At 52.0% G+C, this 16,472-nt stretch overlaps 1 protein-coding gene across 7 annotated transcripts in view; it reads right to left on the reverse strand.

Moving 5' to 3' along the window:
- Positions 1 to 1,949: 1,949 nt before the first annotated feature.
- Slc38a10 (solute carrier family 38 member 10) overlaps positions 1,950 to 16,472 on the reverse strand; it is a 54,382-nt gene continuing 39,859 nt past the window's right edge. Inside the window, exons 11-17 of one of the 7 annotated variants that reach the window (XM_036195807.1) lie at positions 13,666 to 13,822; positions 8,854 to 9,021; positions 8,130 to 8,591; positions 7,475 to 7,579; positions 6,222 to 6,245; positions 4,078 to 4,251; positions 1,950 to 3,537 (exon numbers count right to left, since the gene is read on the reverse strand). In XM_036195807.1, coding sequence (XP_036051700.1) covers positions 2,465 to 3,537; positions 4,078 to 4,251; positions 6,222 to 6,245; positions 7,475 to 7,579; positions 8,130 to 8,591; positions 8,854 to 9,021; positions 13,666 to 13,822 — 2,163 coding nt within the window. In that variant the 3' untranslated portion in view covers positions 1,950 to 2,464. Of the gene's footprint in view, positions 3,541 to 4,077; positions 4,255 to 6,221; positions 6,246 to 7,474; positions 7,580 to 8,129; positions 8,592 to 8,853; positions 9,022 to 13,665; positions 13,823 to 16,472 lie in introns of all 7 variants that reach the window. The other 6 variants (XM_036195806.1, XM_036195805.1, XM_036195804.1 and 3 more) reach the window with 6 other exon arrangements.

A 16,472-nucleotide genomic window follows, 5' to 3' on the forward strand; every position in this document is an offset into this window, starting at 1 on the left:
GATCTGTTGTTCCTTTCTGTTGTTTTTTCCCAAGAAAAGGTTTCTCTGTGTAGCCCTGGTGGAACTCACTATGTAGACCAGGGTGGCCTTGAACTCAGATCTACTTGCCTCTGCCTCCTGGAGTGCTAGGATTGAAGGTGTACCCAACCATGGCCTGGGCTGTCCATTGTTCCTTTGAGAACTTGAGCTCCACTGTTTCTGCCTTGATCTGCTGCTCCGGGAGCAGAAGCATGCATCCTGGCGTGGCAGCCCTGTGGACAAGCATAGCTATTCTACAGCAGAACCATCATGGGCAGGCCCCGTGTCCCAGCAGCCTGTACCAGGTGACTCGACACGTACTAAAGGCAGCAGCTCAATTGGCAGGTGGCTTCCCAGTGCCCCCGCCCTCACAGGACCCAGATGGAGGTACTGTCTGCCCCAGCACTTCTGCAGTTGAGTAGCAAGCCCCCCACCTGCAGGTCTGTGCCTTCTGCGGGAAGAAGTCCCTTATCTGAAGGCTGTTGACAGAAGGGTTAGGGGCCAGCTAGGAGGAGGGGCTGGGGGCAGGGGCAGCCCTGCCTGCTCAAGAACACAAGTCAAGGGAGGGTACTCAAGAACATCAAGCTGTGTGGAAACCCCAGTTCCAGCAAGGTGGTAAGAATTCCAATCCAAGAGGATGGCCAGATGGCATCTAACCACCAAATAATAGCTTGTTTGGAACTGTTTTTAGAAAGACAGGCTGGGAGGAAGCCTGAGACCTGTCTTTCTCTGGCATATCCCTTCTTTGAGCTACATGGTCCTGCCCAGCAGTAGTTGCAGGCCTGTGGAAGCTTCCACCACTGTCATTTTCTGGTTTTTCAAGCTGTCCAGCGACATCTTTTTAAAAATTGTAACGAGGGCCTGAGAGATGGCTCAGTGTTTAAGGGCACTCATTCTCATAGAGGATCCATTTGATTCCCAACACCCACATGGCAGCTCAAAACCATTTGTAACTCCTGTTCCAGGGTATCTGATACCCTCTTTGAACCTCCAAGGGCACTGCATGCTTCTGATGACATACATCTGTATGACACTCAATACACACAAATCTAACCTTTTTTTTGGTTTTTCGAGACAGGGTTTCTCTGTAGTTTTGGTGCCTGTCCTGGATCTCGCTCTGTAGACCAGGCTGGCCTCGAACTCACAGAGATCCACCTGGCTCTGCCTCCCGATTGCTGGAATTAAAGATGTGCACCACTGCCGCCCGGCCTAAATCTTAACTTCTTAAAAAATGTAATAAAATATATTTGGGGGCAGGAGAGATGACTCAGAGGTTAAGATCACTGGCTGTTCTTCCAGAGGACCTGGGTTCAATTCCCAGCAAACACACGGTGGCTCACAACCATCTATAATGAGATCTGGCGCCCTCTTCAGGCATATACGCAAACAGAACATGGTATACATAGTAAATAAATCTTTAAAAATAAATAAAAATATTTCAAGAGGTGCAGAGAGAGCACACAGTGGAGTGTGGCCTAGTTCACATGACCCCACGGAGACTCCTGGGCCTTCCAAGCCCTTCATAGCAGGGCTTGGGGATAAGCCAGGTTCTTGTCCCTTAATCTCACAAGTGCCTTACTTGGTAAGCAAATGACAACAAAACGTCCATCTCTGCTTAAAGACAACACAATCATGTATTTCTGTGTTGACTCGGAAACACAGCCCTGACAGCTCTACCCTCCGAGCTTAAGGCCATGCAGATGCATGAGGCATCCCAAGGTTTGCCCTGGCAGCATGCCTGTCATTGCTCAACCTCCCTATAACAGGGATCAGCGTGACACAGAAAACTAGGCTGCCTGGAGAGTCCCCAACTGCACTTACCCATCTGAATCCAGCGATGATGGCTGGGGAATACACCCCATGACCTCTAGGCCCTGTTTGGTACCAGCATCTTGAATAGGTGTTCCTTTAGGTAAACCAACTTGACTCACTAGATGTTAGTGGTGTTTTATTTTTTGTTTCATAATCAATTTCAAAGAATGTGTATGACAGGAAACCAGGAAGGCCATGTACCTCCTTCTCCAACCGAAGACAAGTCATACCCAACCCTGGGCCTCCCCAGGGGGAGACAGATGCCTATGGCAGGTTTCCCACATCATGGAGAACATGGGACAATCAAGTCAGGGTAGAATCTGGCTGTGACAGGTTGCAAACTAGATGAGGACTGGTAACTTGAAAGTTGCCTACCCTGCTGTCAGCGATGAACAGACAAGAGCCGCTGCTGTGCAGCAGCAGAGCTGAACCTCAGCACTACCTTTCCTGGGCTGGCTCAAGGCCCAAACCATACTTGGGCTAGTGAGTGCCTTGCGAAGCCTTGGAGCGAGTGACACCACCGAGTGACAAGATGTCTGGGCTAGGCTTTCCCAGCTCATCATGAGGGACTAGATACCAATCCCTGGGGACACAAGAATGTGGCCTCCAGTCACTGCTGTCCAATGTCTGGTTCTCACGCTTCCTCTAGATCTCCAGGCAACTGTTTAATTTGCCGGCTGTGTACCACCTGTAGCGCAGCCCCTGCAGCCTGACGGAGCTGAGTGTCCAGAGCACTGCGGAGGTCGTTCCCCTGTACATCAGGCAGGGAGTTAAAGCTAATGATGACTCCATCCTTCGGAGCCAGCTCCTGCTCCGGATGAGAGGCAAGATCCCGCCGTCTCCTCCGGAGGTCAGAGCCAGCCTGCACTTTCAGGTCTCGGTTGGGTTTGGCATTCTCTGGCTTCTGACCCACAGGCACAGCTAGTCCGGGCCCAGAATTAGAATCTGGCTTCTTCTTTGCCTCCAGGATGGTGGCACCCTCCTTTTCTCTGTGCTGCCCCTCAGCAAGTATGTGAACCCCTCGGGGAGCCTCACTTCTTACCTCTGGGTGAGAATCCTGACCTTTGTCAGAGATGGCCTGGGGTTCTTGCTGAAACCTAGCTTGGGGCTGAAAGCCTGTATCTGCTGGCCTCGCTGGGACCATGGTGGGTCTTGATTGCCTAGACTTTGTGCGAGAGTCCTCAGCCTCTGCCCCTGCCAAGGGCTGGGCAGCCTCTTTGGGAACACTGGCGCCAGTGGCCACTGCTTCCTTTGCAGTTTCCTTCCTTTCTTGGGGACCTCCACCAAAGGCATGTTGGTGCTGCCTGGCTACCTCCTCTGCAGACCGCTTCTCTGGACTCTTGGGTACCCCAGCAGGGTCTGGCTTGAGCACTGGTTCCAAGTCCCCAGGGGCCAGCTCCCTCCCAGCTCCAGCCACCTTGAGCACAGCACCCTTCTGGTCTTCTCTTAGCTTAGTCTGGACCGCCTGGGGCTCGGTGTCAGAGCCACCAACAGGAAGGTCGGCAAGGTCTCTGCCTGGCCCCGCCTTGGCTTCCTCCAGGGGCTGCTGGCCCATCTCTTGGGGTGAAGCAGGGCGACCTCTAGGAGCTCCAAGCACAGGTTGCAAAGGCTGCGGAGGCTCCTCTTCCACTGTCTCCCCAGCATGCTCATTCCAAGTCTCCTCCTCTGGTCCTCTGAGTGCTGCCGCTCCAGGCTCTGGCTGCATGTCTGCTACAGATGAAGGTGAGCATCAGTTTGGTCACAGAAATGAACACAAGCTGCTGATTCACTGACTGAACAGAATCTTTCAAGCAGTTAAGAATGACTAAGAGAGCCGGGTGGCGGTGGTGGTACACGCCTTTAATCCCAGCACTCGGAAGGCAGAGCCAGGCGGATCTCTGAGCGAGATCCAGGACAGGCTCCAAAACTACAGAGAAACCCTGTCTCGAAAAACCAGAAAAAGAAGAAGAAGAAGAAGAAGAATGACTAAGAGCTGGAGAGATGGCTCAACAGTGAAGACCAGAGCTGCACTCCCAGCACCTACTGAGGCAGCTCACAACTGTCTGTAACTCCAGATCTAGGGGCTCTGACATCCTCTTCATACACAGACATACATAATAAAAATACATAAATAAATCTAAAAGCAAACAAGTAAAAAGGCTCACTCATCAAGACCAAAACTCTCCCTCCACTCTTCCAGCCACCAAGCCTCAGCTCTAGCCCCAGGCCTGGCCTGTGTGGGCCGCCTGCTCGCCGGACTCTCCCTACCAGGCTTAGCTTTGTCCTCCTCGTCCTCCTGCCGCTGCTGCCGGATCTCCTTGTGCTGCTCCTCGATCACAGCCAGCAGCTTCTCCTGCTGGTCCAGGAGGCGCTTCTGCTGCACCTGCTGCTCTTTGATCACCTGCAGCAGTACGGCGTGGTCCAGCATCTCTGCCCTCCCGGCTTCTGGGGGGACACACACAGTCAGAGGGATTCCAGATAGGGTGGCCAGAAACCCACCAGACCAATGGCCTTGTAAATGCGTACAGTGACCCGTGGGGGAATTGGCCCTGCCATGCCCATATCAGCACCCCAGTCTGCATCACCTCGGTCCCACTGGCACAGCAGGGAAGCACTGAGCTAAGGATGGAGGGATAAGCCCTAATCAGGATGAGCCTCCAGAGCAGCCTTCCTGGCCAGCAACAGTGCCGTCTGCTTCTACTCTTACCTCAGTGGTTCAGACACACAGGCAGATGTAAGCTCCCTGTCTGTTGCTGGCTGAAAGTGCACTTGCAGACAAAAATTAAGAAGGAATGTACCAAAAAGTTACAGGTTCTCTGAGCTGGGTGATTCTCCCTACTACCTCATATAGTTGTTCTAGGACTAACACAAGGGAAAATAAAACCTAAAAGCCATTTCCAAAAAAAATAAAAAGTGTTAATATTTTAAGAAGATTTCTTCCAAGATGAAGAGTATCTTTAAAACAAAAGTCTTCAAGTGGAGCATGAGAACCTATTGCTGTGGCCCAGACACTTAGTGGCAGCCTCAGGAAAGAAGGGAGCTCCGGATCAGCAGGGTTGGGGAGCAGGGAGGGTTAAGACACAGAACAGCACAGGGAAAATGAAGGCCTTCCTATGCAAATTCGCTACGTCCCATCCATGTGACACTGGTGGGGTATGGCCCAGTCTCACCCCAGCTGCTTCTGGTGGCCACCAACAAGTACAGCAGGGCTGGCTGGCCTTTCCCTACAAGCACCTCAGCACTGGGACAGTTACCCACAGCAAGCAGCTAAGGCAGGTTAACTTTCACAAGTCATACATTTGAAAATTAGGCATCTTTAGAAGATGGTGGGTGAAGGACCAGGTGTCAGAACATAAAAACATCTTGTGTAGGGGTGGGAATGGGACACACCTGTAATCCTAGCACACAAGAGATATAGGCAAGCAGATCTCTGTGAGCCAGCCAGGGCCACATGGATTCCAGGTGCAGGGCACACACTCACAGGCTCCACACCAGTAACTAGCTCAAGCAGTTCATGGTCAGTGTCCTTTCAGGGGCAGTGACAAATGCCCACGAACACCTCTAGGGTCTCCCCAAAGTCCTCAATAGCTAATGCAAGGAAAGAAAGGCAAGTCGAACAGTGGTGAGGATACTGGCCCACCATGAGGAGAACAGAGCTGACCTAAGAGGACAGTGCTATCCCTTTTGCCAATAGCTCAGGTTCAGACACTGGCTTGGGAAGGAAAGGCCTCCTTTCTTCTCCCTTCACATGAAAAAGCTCAAAGCAGTCTCCCCAACAGGCCACACCTCACCCTGACTGCATGATCATAAAACTACCAGTTACATAAAGACAAAGTTACACACATTGCTGGCACTTCCCAACCACTAAAGCAAGGTTCTGAAGGAACAGACCCCATCTCATGTACTCCTTAGTGGACTAGCTGAGTTGTTCTGGGAGAGAAAGAAAGGTACCATGTCCAGCTGGAAGACCCATGTGGCAAAGGTGAGACACCATAGTGACTGGCTTTTCCCAGCCAGAACCTACCAGGACCAGGTGTACAGATGGGATGAAAACCCCCACACTAGACACAGTGGGATACATGGATGGATGCAAGCCACACACAGCATCAGCAGGTACATGCAGCCCCAACCCTGTCTCTAGCTCAGGTGGTACCTTAAGTTACTTATAGACACCATTTGGCTATCCTCTGAGGACAAGGCCACAGGAGCTGAGAAGAAGTCAAGTTGAAAGAAGAGGGAGCTGGAGTGTCAGAGATGCCACCTGGGGGCTGTGCTGCATCTAGAAGGGTACTCCTCGGGACTGACATATTCATGCAGGGCCCTCACAAGTGGAGTATGCCACCTAGGTACTGTCCCCACACCGTCAGAGCCTCCACACACATGCTTCTCTTGCAACACAGTCCTGAGCATACCTGCTACTAGCTTTTTAATCTCGGCTGTCCATCCCATTGAGAGGCACATGGAAGAAAGGCACAATAGGAAAATGAAAGTCTCTTCTTCAGAAAGAAAAAAACAAAACAAGGAATCAAACATGTTTAAGTGACAGATTACAGAAACTGCAACCAACAAATATAGTCAGACTAAAACCAGAGAGAAAAACAGCAAGCGTGGGGAGTTTATCAAGCCATTTATAAGCTCCAGTGAAGCAGAGGGAACCTGTGAGCTCTGCCTCCCAGGCCTGCACTGACGGTCAGCCTGGAGCAGTCCCATCTCAGCTGCAGTTGCCGGTCAGCTGCTCAAGTCTGGCCTGCAGGGCCAAGTGAGAAGCAAACCCTGGATCATTTCACACCCATTTCGAGGTAGGGTATGAACACTCAAGGTGGCCCAGTTTGATCCAGGAGAGCCAAGCAGGGGTCACTGCCTGCTCCTTACGCCAGACCAGGGGTCAGACTTCAGGTGGGCTTCCTCTGGATGGCTCCTGGGAGGGCCACCACCACCACTTCCCTGTACACTGAATACTATGGGATCAACCATCAAAAGTCAAAATGAACACAGAAGTTTAGAGAACTCCGGGCGAGTAGGCCACAGTGAACTTCAGATGCCAGAGCAGGCCTTTACTTCAGGACACAGGGCATGCTACTGACCACCAACACTGCCCCAGCCCACTACTGCACAGATCCATCTGAGGCACAGCTTTCAGATGGGTCCTCACACCTGGCATCCTAAGGCCTCACCCCTAGCTGGCTTTACACACCCTGAGTTGGGGAAATAGCAGCATACATGCTTTAGGATGAAATAAAAATGGTAATCAAAACCCACGTAACAAGCCGGGTAGTGGTAGCACACACCTTTAATCCCAGCACTCTGGAGGCAGAGGCAGGTGTATTGCTGTGAGTTCGAGGCCAGCCCGCTCTACAGAGTTGAGTTACAGGACAGGCTCCAAAGCTACACAAAGAAACCCTGACTCGAAAAAAAAACCAACAACAACAAAACAAACAAACAAAAGCCAAGTAACTACACAACACTTTTTAGGGGAAAAGGGAGATAAAAACGGTCCTAGAGAGGGGCCAGAGGAAAGCTACTGGTGGGAAGAACCGGGTCACTGAAGGTGCTTCCTTGGCATCAACAGCAAGGAACAGGGACTGTGGAGCAGGAGGGATCCAGGAGCACCCACCCCACCCCACCTCATTCTGGGGCTCCTTCTGAGGGTCAATGGCAGCCTCACCTTCCAGCTTGCTCCCTGCCTGGTCTCCACCTGGCTGCTCAGCCTCCTTCTGCTCCTTCTCCTCTGCAGCCTCTGGCCTTTGTGCAGGGAGGCCGGCCTTCCCACCTGCACACAGGGAGACTCAGCTGGTTTGTTGAAAAGTCAGAAAGTCAGGGGTGGGGTGAGGGGCTGGCAGATGTTTCCTAAAATGACTCTAGCTAGCCCCCACCCCAGTACAGCTTATATTCAACCTGATGATTACCAGGGAAGTAATAAAAAAATATTTAACAATCTCACAAGCTGATGGCAGTGAGCCAATGTTAACTACCTTCGCCAATTAAAATGCAAGCACTGTCCTAACCAGCTCTTAGACGGGCACTTAACAATGTGTTACCTGTCAAGCGTCCCTGCACTGTCCCCCGTGTGTGCCCAGACACACGAGAACAGCATGGCACCTGACATTTAGCAGTCTGGCAAACAACTGTGTGGCAGGTAGTACAGAAGCTGTCAGACTATCAGGCTCTTCTTTACTCCACCAGCTGCTGAAGGGGCTACGACACTCACATGCTAATCTTGTGAAATGAGGGGGCTGGGGACTGAGGAGGACTGACGGGTTCCTGCAGCACCTACCAAGGGAGTTTCCTCTGAGAAAATCTCCAGGGAGGCTGACACTCACCAGCATTGCTCTCCAGGTCACTCTCCACAGGCTTCTGTGGGAGCCCTGCAGCCCTCTGAGCACCCTCGACACCTTCACCAGCCACCAGAGCATTCTGCTCCACAGACAGCCTGGACTGGGGGACCGGATGCAGATCCCTATTGTCTGGTCTGGAATCTTCCTTCCTGGGCTGGACAGGTGGCTGGCCATTTGCTTCTGGAACTTTCTGGGGATGGTCATCTTCCCCCATTGCCAGGGCTTGTTCAGGTCTTTTCCCTTCTTCTCCTCTCTCAGGTTCCTGCTCTGACTCAGGTGGAGGTGGTGCCACCTGCCCTCTGTCCCCAGGATCCCCTTCATCTGTGAGCCTGGGAGGTGGCTTTTTCTCTTCTGGCCCTTCTTGGTCTTGACCTTCATCCACCACCACTTTGTCATGAGGAATAGGAGGCTCATGGCGGTGGGCTTCGCCCACAGGGACAGCAATACCTGGAAGGACACAAGGACAGGCTGAGATCAGGCTGAAGAAAGGTCCCACTTTAGCATCCTAGGGAACTGGTCTCTGGCTCCCAACAGTGTGATATGGTTCACTGCCTCAGATCCCTCCACAGCTATCTGAGGACTGGCAGGATTCCTAGAATGGTAACATTACAAGGGGACAGCAGGAGACGGTTGTCTGGGCTGAGGGAAGCCACACAGGCCACAGAGGGCTGCCGAAGCCCCCCCCTGTCAAGGCAGCTGTGCCACTTACCTTGAGCAGGGCGATCCAGTTGTGCGGCTTCCTGCTTCTCCTCGGGGGTCTCCCCTCCAGGCACATCCACAGGACCCTTAATCTGGGCCTGCTCCAGTACTTCTTTGTCCTCTGGCAGCTTCGGCTTCTCCCGACTATCCTCAGCAACAACCACAACGGGATCCTGGACTGCAAGCACAGCATAGTGAGCCTCTAGCAACCAGTACAGACTGGGTCATCCTCCTAAGATCAGGACCACATATCAAAGCCAAATGGCAGAGTGGGGTGAGTTTCTTCCTGTCCAGTCAGTATTACCAGCTAAGGAGCACAGAAAACATTTTTTCATTCATAATATAAAAAAATGTCAAAATTCAATTTATAGCTATAGGCAGATGACCACGCTATGTAATACTTGTCCACAACCACCAGGTGGCAGTATGAGCACACAGCCAGGCATTGTCCCTCAGGTTTCCCTACAGGCCTGCCCTACAGCCTAGACTGAGGCCTTTAAGGAAGAGTACACTGGACATGGTTGGGCAGGCCTGCCAACCTCTTGCTGTTTGGTGGGGAAATGCACACCACAGGGTGAGAACAAAAGGAGAGGCCGCCAGTGTTGCCCTTCACACGCCCACACATGCATGGGATCCATGCTCCATCAAGAACAGTAGTGTCACAGAAATGGAGAACACGAGCTTCGCTGAAAGACTACCTACCCCCCGTCCCGTGCAATCTGCTTCCAATTTCAAGGCAACCACAGGGTAGAAACAGGAAACAGTGCAGTGGTGACTGGCTCACCTGCCCCACAGGCCAATTGACAACCAAAAAGTGAAGGCCTAGTATGGCTCCAAGGAAGCACACCAGTGGGTAGGCAATACCCTGTCCCCCGCAGACCCCTCACACAGGCTACAGGCTCTCCACATAGTCACCAGGCTGGCCAATAGCACCACTAATTGGGGCCAGCAAAGACCTCCTATGGTGGCTACTTGCTGCCACATTCCAGGTCCTGGGCTCCTCCTACACACAGGAATGGACCAATGAGGTGACAAGTCATATGCTCACCTGCTGCAGGGCTTCCCTAGGGGTCAGACAGGAGTCTTGCCTCACAGATAGTAGATAACAGCTTCATCAAGAGTGTCCTTCATTCAGTGAGAAGAGGGCCCAAAGGCCTGCCTCATGAGGCCTTTGCTCATGGAGTGAGGCCTGCTGCAGGCTGGAAGCCCTCCCTTTGTCATCCCCTCCCTGTCCTCCTGCCCTCTTGGAGGCAACCTCTACCAGTACACCTGACTCCGAGCCTGAGGCTGCTTCCACCTCTCAAGGCAACAAGAGCTGGATAGCAGGCTCTGCATCCAAGTGCAGCTCTGCTGGCCTCAACCTGTTCTCCCTGGACATCTTGTTGTCGGTAGAGATGGGAATGTTCACCCCTGGATGCTGGCATCCACCCCAGACGCTAGAACATTGTGTCCTATGGATGTGCTCCTGGTGATGCAAGAGCAGCCCCACCTTTAGGGGCTCAGCAACCAGGGTTCCCGAAGAAGTAAGAGAAATGGCCTAACACCTTTCTGAAAGCCACACCCTGCTCCAGGGAGCTTCTGCTTTGTTCTCCATGCTTCAGTGAGGGAAATGTCACTTGCTGAGGTCTGACTTACAGCCCAATCTTCTGGGCTTAGCTGGATGGCTCCACAGCTCACCTTTCCAAATACGGCTCCTACCATAAGCTCCTGGGAGCTGGAGAGCTGGGCTGGTGGCTGGGACCAGCACTTTGGAGCCTTGGCATCAGCAAGAAGTCTCCCCTGTTCTTCATTCCTGGTTCTTCCTCAAACTGGCGTGTATAGTGGGTGGCAAGGGAGAGCCAGCCCTGTGCCCCTCGAGCAGCACCACAGCCCTTAGACACTCGGATCTGACGAGGCCGGCAGCTACCCAAAGGGAGCCCTTCTAATCCAGCAGGTCCCGTGAGTCACCTCAGAGGAAGCCAGTGAAATGAGCCCACTGATGTCTCCTGGCACACCAGCAGAAAAACTGAACAAGAGCATAGCAAGATGGTGGCACATGCCTTTAATCCCAGCACTCAGGAGGCAGAAGCAGGCGGATCTATGTGAGTTTGAGGCCAGCCTGGTCTACAGAGTGAGTTCCAGAGCAGCCAGGGCTACACAGAGAAACCTTGTCTCAAAAAACAAACAAACAAAAAATAATCATAGCAGCAAGGAGCAGGCGACACAAAGAACTTTGAAAACCTCATCACAGCACAAGGGAGAGGTGACAGGACACCCTTGTCCCAGAGTCAGCCAAGGAGAGGGGCATATAGTGGCAGGGTCTCTCCAGGACACATCTTGATACTATCAAAGGTGCTGGGGCCTCTGTCACCTCCACAAGCAGAGTGGCCAAGACAGACAGCAACAGAGACCACGGAAGGTCCCAGCAAGGGGAGTGACAAGACAGAGGGAAGGTCTACCCACAGGAAGAGAACTCAAGTCACCGATGCCAGGCACCCATTAGCACCCCTTGGCTGCACAACATGCCCCCTAACTTCTCCTTCCCACTGACCAGCGCTGCCCCATGCTGCAGGAGAAAGGAGACCAGGTGTGGACCTGAGCTCTGCTGTCCCATGGTGCACGACGTGGGTGGGCAAGAGGAAGAAAGGAAGCAACCAGGGTGCAGCAGGGAAGGAGCCGGAACACCACAAAATCCAACTCCATCTCCAAGACCATCTAGGGAACCATCAGGCACAGAGATAAATGGCCTAATTAGACTTTTTAAATTGATAATTGTCTTCTTGAGCATTCACAGGGACTCAGCCACGCTCACCAAAGGCCCACAAGACCAAGCATGGGGCCCCAGGCTGCACCTGATGGTCACGTGTGCCATGTGAGGGTACAACACAGTCACAGCACATGCTGGGCTCTCACCAGAGCAAGCAGATTCTGTCTGTGACCCCACAAGATCAAAGAGACCAATTAACAAGGCTCTCATACCCTGATGGTGCAGCTGACAGGGCAGTCAGGGAAGGCCCTTAGCCCTAGCCCTGCCCAAATGAGGCAAGCCCTCAATTAAGAAAGGCTGGGGGCTAGAAAACAGAACTAGCTAAAAACAGACGGCATGTGGTTCTGAGAGGAGCATGTGTGCTGTTATAGCCTCGTGAAGAAATGGAAACCAGATGTGGCCTTGGAGAGCACAGGTGAGCAGGCGGCCTGTACATGCTGTAGAGACGGGACACAGCTGCTGGCTATGACTTGAGGCTGCACATAGGAGCCTGAGTGTGGACTGAAGAGAAACTCATCACTGCCCTAGTGAGACAGAACTGCACAGGGTTCTTTCTGCTGGGGTGACTTCAAGGTGCACAGGGTCATGATGTCCTTGCTACCCACAGCTCACCAAGATACCACCCTCACCTCCTCCCTTTCATCCTGCCATTGTCAGGTCAACATCTGTTCTCTGCCTGGTGGCATGGGCAGTGGCATCAGACTGGCTCTTCTGGAGGGAACTAACTGTCTATTAGCTAGGATGGACATACATGTGCACCTCCTTCCTCAAGCAGACTTCTTTCCAGTCCACCTAAGCCATGGCACCCTGTAGCTTCTCAACATTCCATCTTCAACTTCTGAGAACCCCAGCTGTCCTCCAGTGACCTTGTCTGTCCTTCACCTCTTGATTCCTGGGAGCTGGGAAAGGAGGACTCTTCTCTGCCTTTGCCAATCCGAGAAGACAGAGGACAGCATCAGCAGCTACTTCCAAGCCCTGGGCTGAATGAAGAGGGTGGCCCAGGAGAGCACCTTGGGGCAGCTACCAAGGCGATGGCACTGGATGAGGAGCCCTGACAGAGATGACAGAAATCCGAGGACCTCTGTATCAATGGTGCTAAGAGCTCCTAGCAAGTGTATCAGGTTGTACCCTTCTCTTCTGTACACTGCAGGCAATGTCTCCACGATATAAGTGACTAGCCAGCACCTATGCAACAGCCCAAATTTCGCCAGGGAGGATGGGGCTCTTCCCTACCCATGCCTCCCCATAGCCAGAGCTAGTCAGATGTTTCATAAATCTAGACCCAAACCTCACTGACTTTTAGTCTAGTGTATGACACCCCACCACTGCCAGAGACAGAAGCCCAGGATCACTGTTATCCAAGACAGCACCCACCACAATGCCCAGACTGGCTGCCACTCACAGCTACTAGGCAGGCATGGTCTCAGCTTGATGGCCAACACTAGCTCTGTTCCCCTTACAGCTATACCTGGGAAGGCCTGGAGGTGCATCAACCACCCCAAACAGACATACACGCTGAAATGACACTCTGAAAACACACATCCTGTACCCCATCCCCCCACCGCACTCCCCCCACCCATGGCACAGCCACAGATGGGAGTAATGGAACACCACAGACTCTTGCTGAGGTGGCCTGCCACTGTGTGACTAACTTGTAATTCTGCCAAGAGTGAAAACATAAAACAGCAAACAAAGCTAAGATAGACTGGTTTGTCAAGGGGAACACTGGCTCAAATTTACATCCCCCAAAACAAAACAACAACAACAACAACACACAGATGTGGGCAACACCCATACATTTACATACCTTTTAGCATCCACAATGGCCAGGCATGGAGATGTGAGCCCAAGCTGGCACTGGCCAGCCTCCATGTGCACAGCATACCTTCACAGAATGGACTTGGTGGGGCCCAAGGCTAGAAACTCCCACTAACTCCGTCGCTCACAGGACAGAGGCAAAATCTTTGAAGCAGAAATAAGGGGATTCTTGGAAAGCACTACCCGGGCCCCTGAGTTGATGCTGTGGACACTCACACCAAGAAAGTTCAGGGGATTTAGGGTGGGGTCTGTGTGTACCTGACAGCCGGGCAGACTCCACTTTCACTCCACCCTCAGCATCTCCTCGCCGACCACTTCGAGCTTCTTGTGTCAAGTCCAGAGGGGCTTCTTCGCTCACAGACAGGGTAGTGAGTGTGCTGACCACCAGGACACCTAGGCCGACCCAGAGCACCACCTGGACCAGAGACCCCAAGACAGGAGGTATGATGACAGTCCTGTACCCAGCTGGAAGCTGTGGAGACGAAGCTTCCTGGAAGGAGCAGGGCTCTTTTTCTTTTTCTGACACAGTCCAGGCTCGCCTCAAACTCAAAATCTTCCTGCCTCAGCCTCCTGAGTGTTAGCGTTAGTTGTGTACCACAAGGCCAGGCTGAGGTCAAGTTTCTCGACTGCTGTGGCAAGAGAAGCCCCCTGTGCACACCATTATCTAGGTGCATGCTCCCATAGGACCGCAGAGTAGGGCTGTGCAGATTTGGGTCACAGACTGGATATGCTGCCATCATGTGACCCACAGCAACGCCAAATAACGGCTGGGCACATCTGAGCTGGCAAGGCGGGATGCCCTGCTGGGCTGCACAGGAATTCAGGGCCTCACCTCTCATCTGAGAGAAGCAACCCAGAGCTTCACTCGACATGCTGCTCACTTTGCTGGGGCCTTTTCCTCAGGAAGGGCCTTACGATTGATGATAAATTCTGTGGTACTACAAGCCCTCATCATACCACCCAGACACTGCCTGAATCACCTCTCCACTGTGCGTCTGGGATGATCCCAGCACAGGTGCTGCTATTTCTGACTTGACCTGGCCTCCTTAAGTTTCCTGAGAGGCAGTAGTTCCTGGTTCCACAATTCTGTGACAGGAAACAGCGAGGTGGCCTCTTGCCTGGCCAGAGGACCTTTATTGGTTCCCTGCCTTGATGTCTAAGAGCCAAAACTCAAAAAACTTTTTTGAATGGCTTCTGACTTGTAATATTTATTTATACATGTATGTGTGAGTGTCTACACATACATGTGTGTAGCACATGCATGCCTGGTACCTGCAGAAGACAAAAGAAGGTACTAGATAGCTCTAGAATGAAGTTACAAGCAATTATGAGCCACCAGGGAATGGAACCTGGGTCCTCTTTAAGAGCAGCAAGTATTTTTAACCACTGAACCATCTCTCCAGTCCTGGCCTACTCTTTAAAAATAAGTAAATAAAAATCAACACCAAAGAAGCCGGGTGGTGGTGGCACACTCCTTTAATCCCAGCACTCAGAAGGTGGAGGCAGGTGGATCTCTGTGAATTTGAGGCCAGCCTGGTCTACAGAGCAAGTTCAGAATAGCCAGGACTGTTAGAAAAACCTTGTCTTGAAAAAACAAACAAAAGAAAAAAAAAAAAAAAAAAAAAAACAGCACCAAACAGCTGAGAGATGTTCCCAGGTCCATCCAGTACTAGAGCGAGAAAGAACTACCACTCTCAAGTTTGAGAAAAAGCCCATTTGTGGCTAGACACCTCAGCAGGCTGGAGTCTGGTGTAGCTCATGAATATGTGGGGCTCTTTAGGAAGCCCTGGCTCTTCTGGCAGGAACCATGGCTATCTAGTATGCCAAGTGGGGATGCTATCTTATCTGTGTCCCCTTAAGTCAGTAAATAAGTCCTACAGGACTCGGGTTCAGGGCCTGGAGACCCAGTCCTGAAAATCAGCACAGTAATCCTTCTCATGAAGGAGAGATTTAGGGGACAATGCTTATGGGGGTGGCATACTAAAACAGGTATGGTCACAGTCTCCAGGGGCATCTGCTTCCCAAAAGGCAGTGGTGAGAGCTAGCACAACCGATGAGGGCTTGGCGCTGAGACTGTCCCAGGGGGTAGACTTCCCCCGCTGTGCCCTCATGGCCTGTCCTGTATCAAGGTTCCTGTCCCCTAGCACCACCATGGTAAAGAACAGAAACCTGGCTCTGGACACAAAGGCCAGAGGACCCGGATGGAAGTTTAAATCAACCACTGAAGGAAGCTAGAGAGGCTTTACATCATGGTCTGCTGGACTAGATAAGTCCTTCTCAGTATAGGCACTAACTCTTGCAGGGTAGCAGAGCCAGCCTCCCAGGCCACTTTCTGACCCGGCTCAATGCATTCTTTATTTCTCCAGCTGGTGGCAGACAAGACCTTTTCCAGAAGCCACAGAAAAGACACTTCTCCCTAAATGCACTTCCCACCCATCAGTGGAGAAGGCCTTGGAGAGCGCTGAGTGGGCTGGGAGACAAAGGGCTGCTGCTCCATCATGGAAACAGAGCTCCCTGATGAGAACAGAGCCCAGGGGACTCTGACAGGTCCTGGTGTTCTGTCCCTATGGGCCCAGTAAAGTAGGCTCTCCTAAATGCTCTGGACCAAAGATAAAGACATTTGTTGGTCATTTTATGTCAGGTATTTTCAATGGGGATTATCATTTACCAATTCCATGGAGACTGACAAGGAAAGGCAACACTTCATCCATGACTCTGAATGATTTATTTCAACCTTCAGCTTTTTGAGCTTAACAACAACAACAACCACCAAAAAAAAAAAAAAAAAAAAAAATCACCCAGAAACATAACTGCTGATGCTGGCAGACAAGCTTCCTGAAAATCTCCCGTTAAAGGCCAGGTATGGTGGGGCACACTTTAATTCCAGGCCAACGGGATGCACAATCAAATTGTTTCTTGAGACTGGGAAAAGAGCTCTGCATGCTGTAAGGATGTCTGCAGGAGACCACGGACACACTGAGGGTCTCCAGCCTTCCCTTGCTGAGCTTGTACTCATCCTGATACACCACGCTGCAAGCTGCTGGCTCTGTGGGAATTGGCCTGTC

This window comes from Onychomys torridus, chromosome 8, assembly GCF_903995425.1.
Source record: "Onychomys torridus chromosome 8, mOncTor1.1, whole genome shotgun sequence".
NCBI lineage: Eukaryota > Metazoa > Chordata > Mammalia > Rodentia > Cricetidae > Onychomys > Onychomys torridus.